Here is a 7,771-nt window from a genome sequence, read left to right as displayed (position 1 = left end):
AAGGAAACACAATTATTCCTTGGAATAAAAATAAAGAATATCAAGAACTTGTGCTATGTATTAAAAATATTTAATTTAAATAAGTAAATTATGTTAATAAACCATAAAACCACAAAACTCTTTTTTTAACACAAATTATATTTCAATACATTTTCAGTAGCGAGTTATCGATATACTTAATTGTATTTAAGGTACATCATAAAATGTGAAAGAAAATGTCTTATTTTTGACTTTATGCGGCATATGTTACCCGTTTTTTAAGATATATATGAATGCATATGTTTTGTCTTTAGTATATATCTGCCCGTCTCTAGTCTAATAAATTTTCTAAAAAAAAATAGTAAGTTTTGAGAAAACGGATTTAAAAGCATTTTCCTTTGTATTATATTAAGTAGTAACAAAAGCGAGCACACGAAAGCGTAGAAAAAAATTCCAATGTGTTATTTACATTTATTTTACTTCATACTGTGTCAAATTTGACGTTTTACTGGATTTGAAGGAATCTGGTAAAATTGAGCTAAAAAGGACAAGTCGTGTAAAGTGTTACTATATGTTTAAACATTTTTGATGCTGATTTGCACGAATAAACAATTTAAAACATTTGCCAAACAGCGGTTGCTAACGATGTCAGAAAAAGTGACTCTATTTGAACTTTTTCTCAAAATAGTAATTATTTTATCGAATAAAAAAATATGTTGACAGTATGAAGTAAAATCCATAACGACATACGTCCGGTAACTATTTTCGCAGTACTCATTTCGAAATTAAAGACTCGGCTCCCTACGGTCGCCTCGTCCTGAAACATCTCATTCGTACTGTAAAATTTAAGTTACCGGACCGTATTTATAATAATGTTAGCACTAACAAATATTTAAAATAACAAGTAATAATTTGTTTGTATTATTTATTTTTATTTATTATAATAATCCCATTTATTTATCAGAAACTTTTAAACGAAATAAAATCTACTTGACTAGAAATAACGGCAAAGTTGTGTTGGGCTCATCTGGCAACGTTGTAAATTATCTAAATGCTTACTATGAAATTTTTACACATTTTTTTCGTCGCCCTCTATCGAGTGGTAGATTTATTAAATATATTGTTGCTGTGATTTGGGTTGCCTATGCGCGTGATTGGTGTCCAAGCTTTTCGCCGGCGTTTGACGGCCGTAAAGTCACTAGATAGATTAAGTACCGCAATGCTCCTCCATTTTGGGGCAAAAAAGCGGTAAATTTAAATGTTATTTATCTGAAATCTGAATTTTTCAAGGAATGCAAAAATATTTAGCCAAGAGGGCTATATACTTTGGCATATAGTGAAAATAACAGACATCAACATATTATATTATGGGAGGTAAATGCTGAGAAGGTAATTATTTTTTAAACAAACAAAAATTGGAAATCTCCAAAGTTACCAGGTTTTGGGAGAACAAGAATATAAAAAGGGCTGGAAGATACGTAATGCAACTAACAATAAACTAATTATTATTTATTATTATACACGTGCTATACACCACAGAACTCAATTTATGTGACGTAGCAGAGAATGCGTCCTTGAAGCACTTCTACCAGTAAACTTTTAGTAATGTACAAAAGACACTAAGAAGCGCCACCATTTTGGGGCAAAATTGACATATCTCTCTCTAACTCATGGGCCTAATGGATTGCGGTACTTAATCTATCTAGTGACTTTAGACAGCCGTAGAGACCCTAAATAATTATTTAGGGTCTCTAGACGGCCGAATGTTGGTGCGCCATCTCTTGTTCGCCGGCCTTTGACCTGTTCGCTCCAAACAATGGCATGGGTCTATCTATATGTATCAGGGGCGGCTTGTCCTATGAGGCAGGTGAGGCAGTGCCTCACCAATGAATTTTACGCCTTATTAGGATTTTTATTATTTTATACGGACACATTTCGGCCAATAATTTGTGTCTTTTTTCTAAAATTTTAAAAATAAATATAGAAAATTATATTCTTATTTTTATCTCGGTAGGTACTCGTTGCTCCCTTAATTAAACAGCGCGCTTAAACACTCGGCACAACATGTATTTTGTGACGCGAATGAGGCCGACTCGAAGCTTGCCTCTATAGCATATATAGAAATCATGTCGTTAATAGGCAAGCAACCTGCAATACACTTATAAGCGGTATGAGTTGAAAAAAGACAAAATTGAGGCTAGCCTCATTTCCGTGCTTGCAAAAGAGATGGACAACTATATTATTTGCGCGCGGGGAACGTGCGATTGCAATGCAGTCTGCATTCGCAGGAGTATTCAAAATTAGGCCGTTGATTGTTTTGCCACAAATCTGTGTGTGTATAAATTGATTCAAAATTTCGGTAACAGAATTTTGTCTTAAAAGTGCCTACGTTTGCGTGGGTCGCGTTAGTGCTTTGTGCTTGTCATAATTTGATTTCGGTAATCGTTATTTAAGATTACGAGTAAATCGGAATTTTTCTCTACTAACGTTAAATGACAATGGCAGTTCTGTTTTTTCTACTTTCACGTATGATGATAAATTGTATGTAGTTAAGGAATTAAAACCGCCGGTTCCTGATTTGAGTAAATCGTTAATTGATCCATAAAAAAAAATTTTAAATAAATCCGTATTTATATTTTATATTTTTTTCATTTTGTTTTTTGTTATAAATCAAATTAGCTTTATTTTATGTTGTATTTGATCTTTTTCGATATGTTTCCTTTAAAGTTTATTTTAATTTTGTTTTTTGTTAGAAGTTATATTAGTTTTTTCTGACCACGCTTCCCTTTCCTTTTGTCCTGTCATTCTCATCCTTTCCTTGCAAGACCTCCTTACACCTTCACGTTGGTTCTTTGTGGACAGTTAAATGAGTTTACAAATTTGTCTATTTGACTAAATAGAAAATATTTAAGTAAACTTGATTTATTTATATTTTAGAGCGTTTTGTGCTGTGCCTCATCAATTTTTCAAGTCATGAGCCGCCCCTGATATGTATTTAATCAATGGTTCAAGTGAACCGACCATTGAGGAGTGGATGGGGCCTTGCATACGTTTCCATACGCGAGCGAGTGGAATCAACACAAGAAAGAAATAGCTAGAGCGGTTATGCATCAGTTGGGAAAGGACGGCTGACCACGTATCACGTGCTGGGTGGCAAGAAACGCTTCATTTGAACGGGAATTAATACGTTTTCTTACGAATTTGTTCATACAGTTAATTATAACAAACGTTTATTAATGAAAACTATATTTTTACAGTTTTCATTAAAATTATATGTAATGTGAAATAACAAAAATCATGTTAAGTGGTGCAATGGTGGAGATAGTCTTTTAATAAAATGAAATGTATACAGAATGTGCAATATATTACGAATTCAATTAATACAATAATCTTCTACAAGTTAAGTAACTAATCTTGTAGTGTATGTTCATTGGTAAATCTGAATTTTTTAGGATACAGGTAATTACATTTTTGATAAAAGCGACAGGGTGCTTAATAAAATTAAAAAAAAATAAATTGTATGAATTTTCTACTAAAATCTATTTTCCAAATTCACGTACAAATAACTAAAACAATAATCAATAGATATAGAATTCTCTCTTTTTGTAGCAATAATCCATTTTTTTTGTAACTCGGAATGTTTAGGGAATCTAACAAAATTACAAAATCCTTCACCTGTATATGTGAATTACGTAAGAAATGAAACAGGGCTGCTTTCTTTGCACGTCCTATTCAATTATACGCACAATATGATTTCACCATGTTTAACAAACCATCGGATAAAATACAACTTAAGAAGACTGTACTCATTTAAATAAGGTAACTGGAGCCTAAAAAACGCAAATTTTCAAAAACACATCTTCAAACACCATGCGACAGCACGAAAGAAACCTGCAGAAACACGGTGCTGTGCAGTTTCACGTCAATGTTTTGCCACCCAGAGAGCCCTATCTCTGTCCCACTGTGTTGACAACGCGCGTCTCGCTCTCAGCTACTTCCATATAATATTATTTCTATGGAACCGACGCTCTGGCCGCTTCAGTTAAAGAATTCGGGGCATAAATCGTACAGAATTCAACGGAAAACGTCCGCAGAAAGTGTAAAAAATAAAAAATCATCTACAGATTTCCCATTTCAACATATTTTTGTAACTAAAACTGCATTGTAAGCTCTTTTTTAATTATAAATTAAGTCAGTCTGTTTTTAAGATATATGCTGTGAGGCGCCGCCTCACTTGCCTCATATGACGAGCCGCCACTGGGTAAGCGGTTTCGTACACCACACTTTTGGGACTTGTACCTACTGTTGTATAATCGTTAAATGAAATAAACATACAATTCTTGGAAATCACGTCATTAAATTATTGGTGGGGATGATGAGCAAAACTTTTGGTTAGCATTTAACAATCTACATGATATTTTTAATAAGTATACTTACATATAAAATTTGACAACAATCGATCAAGCAGTTTTGGAGGTTATGTGTCTAATAAAAATGTATACAGACACCAGACAGGCAAACAGACAGATCAACGGAAATGGAAAACTACTTTTTTCGTACTCTTGAGGTCTTCTTTAGTTAACGCTCGGGAAATAAAAATGGTACTGCAGTGATTCCAAAATTCCCATAAATCACTTTTAGGAATTATAATCTTTTTAGAACAAAATTTGTCAATTTAGCAGTCGGACTTCACACAAAAAAGAACTGAAGATATCCTAGTACGGCGGGTAGTACCAAAGTCAGGAAGATTAATTGTGAATGATATTTAACAGAATTTTCCATTTATTGATGCAATCAATTGCGATGGAAGTACCTACTGGTACTAACCGCTTATGTTACTAGATCGAGCTATCTTAGAAAATCTGTGGAGCTATCTGATGTTTTAAAATTGCTTGAAACTATAGTCCTGTAAAAAGTGCGAGAACTTTTAGATTTATTTCCACAAATATAGAATCATGTTTGTTTAAATCTTAAAATTTAAACAATAATTTCTTAAATTTAAATTTCTTCTTTACGTCACCAATAAGGAGGTCAGGATCAACGACGGGAATGTAGAACGCTGAAACATGGAATTGCAAGCACCAGAACTACGAAACGCTGACCACCGCACAAGCACCATCGTCAGCGTTAAGAAGGCAGCGGTAATGGAACAAAAGAACATGCAAGAAACTGGGTGGCAATACAATTTCATATCTCTCATTACCTTTAGTTTAGAACCACCCATACGCTGTAAATAGTTAGATTTGTATAAATAAGTTAGGTTGTTTTGAATAAAATTAGTATTAAGCTTTACTGGCTTTTTATACTCACTCCCACAATTCTATCTCAGAATTGTTCAATGTTTCTTAGAATCGTTGCTTATTCGATTTTCCGAACTTTTCCTAAAGGTTACTGATTATTTCAATTGGATCTTGTTTTCGTAACTGGACAGGAAGTGAGATGAGTACCTTAATCTTTTCACAAAAACATGTTTAATAGTTTCATTGTTTCAACAGTAAAGTGCTTTTATTTGATAATTTTAACAATAATGACAATCTCGTGAAGTATTTTGAATAAGTAGTTCATTCTAGTAGTGCTATTGTACATGTAGATAATATAAGGAGGGGATTTTGTAGTATAGGAGAAGTGGGTAAAACTGATAAAATATCGCATGATAGAGTGATTTTTTAGCCATCTGTCTTTTTAGGTTTTATCAATCAGATGATCTTCGAAATTAGAAAACTTGATTTTTTAGCCATTTGTCTTTTTAGGTTTTATCAATCAGATGATCTTCGAAATTAGAAAACTAATTAAATCTAATTAGTTGGAATCTAAAAGTACCGTAACTTTAATATGGAAATGACAAAACGCTTTTGAAAGGATCGCGAAAAAAATGAAGACGTCCTGTCAAAATATTGGAAATATGTAACGTGGCACTTTACTGTTACTGTACAATCTATGTACAACAATGAGTAGACCCTTCCAGGTAGAAGGGTCGGAAGCTCCACCCCCATCATTTTGTGAGTCGGTCCAAGTACCAAAAACGACCATTACGATTACGCATTCCGACATCACAAGTTCAAGTTCGTACTGTAAGCGTAAGAGAAGTAAAGTGTTATTTGTTAACAAGGTGTTTTAATTCCAATAATAACATTCGATCCACAACGGGTCAAAACAGTTACAGTGACCCATCAAGTTGTTACAATCAATTTTAGAATTTACTTTAAAGAGAGCATAAATTTTCACAGATCTTGGTAATGTTATTTAACTACTTATGTACCTACTTATTCTATTTTTTTGACTTTTTCTACATTGTATGTTAAACCACAACCAATTTTACCTACAGCAAATCCTTCCGTAACTTTTGATCTATCATCTTCCATGCATTAAGAATTTTTTTTTTTATTTTTCAAGGAAAAACTTAATTTCCAGTATCAGACAGATGCTTATCAATGATAAGCATGATAAGTTATCATGGTAAATACGGTCTAAATTTCTCTAACCGTGATCCTAATTTTTACTCTAACGTTTTCTCCTTCCTTCCCCTAAAAAATTCCGCTATATCGTTATCTCCCATTCTCACAAGTCAAGTACCTCTTCAAAATCATGTCCATCATCATTTCTTTTTTAAAATCGCGATAAGACCCCGAACGAGCCAACTATATAAGTGACCGAATCCTCACCTCAGTCAAACCAGTCCAAAATGAAGACAGCCGTGATCGTTCTAGCACTCATCGCCTTGGCTTCGGCCGCACCAAAGGTACGCACCTACTTCCACTTTTTCTTGTCTTCATTCATTTGTATTTCTCAGGCTACCAAATTGAGCTACCGCAATTTGTACAAACAACCCATCAAGACCATCACCAATCCTAGACCCAGGATCATCGGTGGACGGGAAGCTACCCCCCACTCCATCCCCTGGCAAGCATTCCTTGAAGTCTACTCTTCCAGCGGAGGGTGGTACTGCGGTGGTTCTCTCATCTCTGCCAACTACGTCGTTACTGCTGGACATTGCGGCGATGGGTAAGTTTTCCCATGATCTACCAGAAAATTTCTAACTCTATGGTCGTCTAGCGCTTATCAAGCCTACGTAACTTTGGGAGCACACGACATCCATCAGAACGAAGACACCCAAGTGAACATTGTAAGTAGCGACATTAAAGTCCACGAAAGCTACGATGGAGACGAAATCATCAACGATATCGCTGTTATTGGTCTTCCCCAAGCTGTTTCACTGAACGACGCCGTCAATACTGTCGACTTGCCAAGTGCCAATGATGGTGATTTTGCTGGCGAAACCGCCACTGCTAGCGGTTGGGGTTTGACCGATGGTCATGGTAACACCATCTCCGATACTCTTAACGAAGTCGACTTGGAAGTTATTAGCAACAAGGACTGCGAAGAAATCTTTGGTTCGCTGGAGTCGTCCATCTTGTGTACGTCTGGAGATCAAAACACCGGTACCTGCAGCGGTGACTCTGGTGGCCCATTGGCTATTGGAAACACTTTGATTGGTATCACCTCCTTTGGTGTACAGTACTGCCCTGGTGGTTACCCATCGGCCTTCACCAGAGTTACCAGCTTCGTCAGCTGGTTGCAGAGCAACACCGATGTGTAATTTTTTTCAAAAGTGTTCTAATTCTTGGTAAATACATGGTTACAATAAAGAAATTTTTATCCTAGATTTTCTTTTTTATTTTTAATGCATAACCTGGAAGTTATACACTACAACATACAACATCCTGAGATGGCTTGTTGCAGATACATATGGGCCAGAAAAAAAAATGGTAGAATGATATGTCGACAGAACTTC

General features: G+C 35.1%; 1 protein-coding gene across 1 annotated transcript; it reads left to right on the top strand.

Moving 5' to 3' along the window:
• The first annotated feature begins 6,457 nt into the window (after nucleotides 1–6,457).
• Nucleotides 6,458–7,642, top strand: LOC135140083 (brachyurin-like). Its single transcript, XM_064070490.1, has 3 exons — nucleotides 6,458–6,718; nucleotides 6,770–6,981; nucleotides 7,033–7,642. The coding sequence occupies exons 1-3, from the start codon at nucleotides 6,662–6,664 to the stop codon at nucleotides 7,574–7,576; spliced, it is 813 nt and encodes a 270-aa protein (XP_063926560.1). The 5' UTR covers nucleotides 6,458–6,661; the 3' UTR covers nucleotides 7,577–7,642.
• Nucleotides 7,643–7,771: the final 129 nt, after the last annotated feature.

This window comes from Zophobas morio, unplaced genomic scaffold (assembly GCF_036711695.1).
Source record: "Zophobas morio isolate AGI-343-1 ecotype UQ-CSIRO unplaced genomic scaffold, CSIRO_AGI_Zmor_V1 ptg000004l, whole genome shotgun sequence".
In the NCBI taxonomy this organism is placed as follows: Eukaryota; Metazoa; Arthropoda; class Insecta; order Coleoptera; family Tenebrionidae; genus Zophobas; species Zophobas morio.
This window is presented reverse-complemented; position numbering and strand designations above follow the sequence as displayed.

Coding starts and splice junctions, on each gene's coding strand:
- LOC135140083 (XM_064070490.1), top strand. CDS start 6,662: ATGAAGACAGCCGTGATCGTTCTAGCACTCATCGCCTTGGCTTCGGCC. Junction 6,719..6,769: donor TGGCTTCGGCCGCACCAAAG/GTACGCACCTAC, acceptor TGTATTTCTCAG/GCTACCAAATTGAGCTACCG. Junction 6,982..7,032: donor GCTGGACATTGCGGCGATGG/GTAAGTTTTCCC, acceptor ATGGTCGTCTAG/CGCTTATCAAGCCTACGTAA.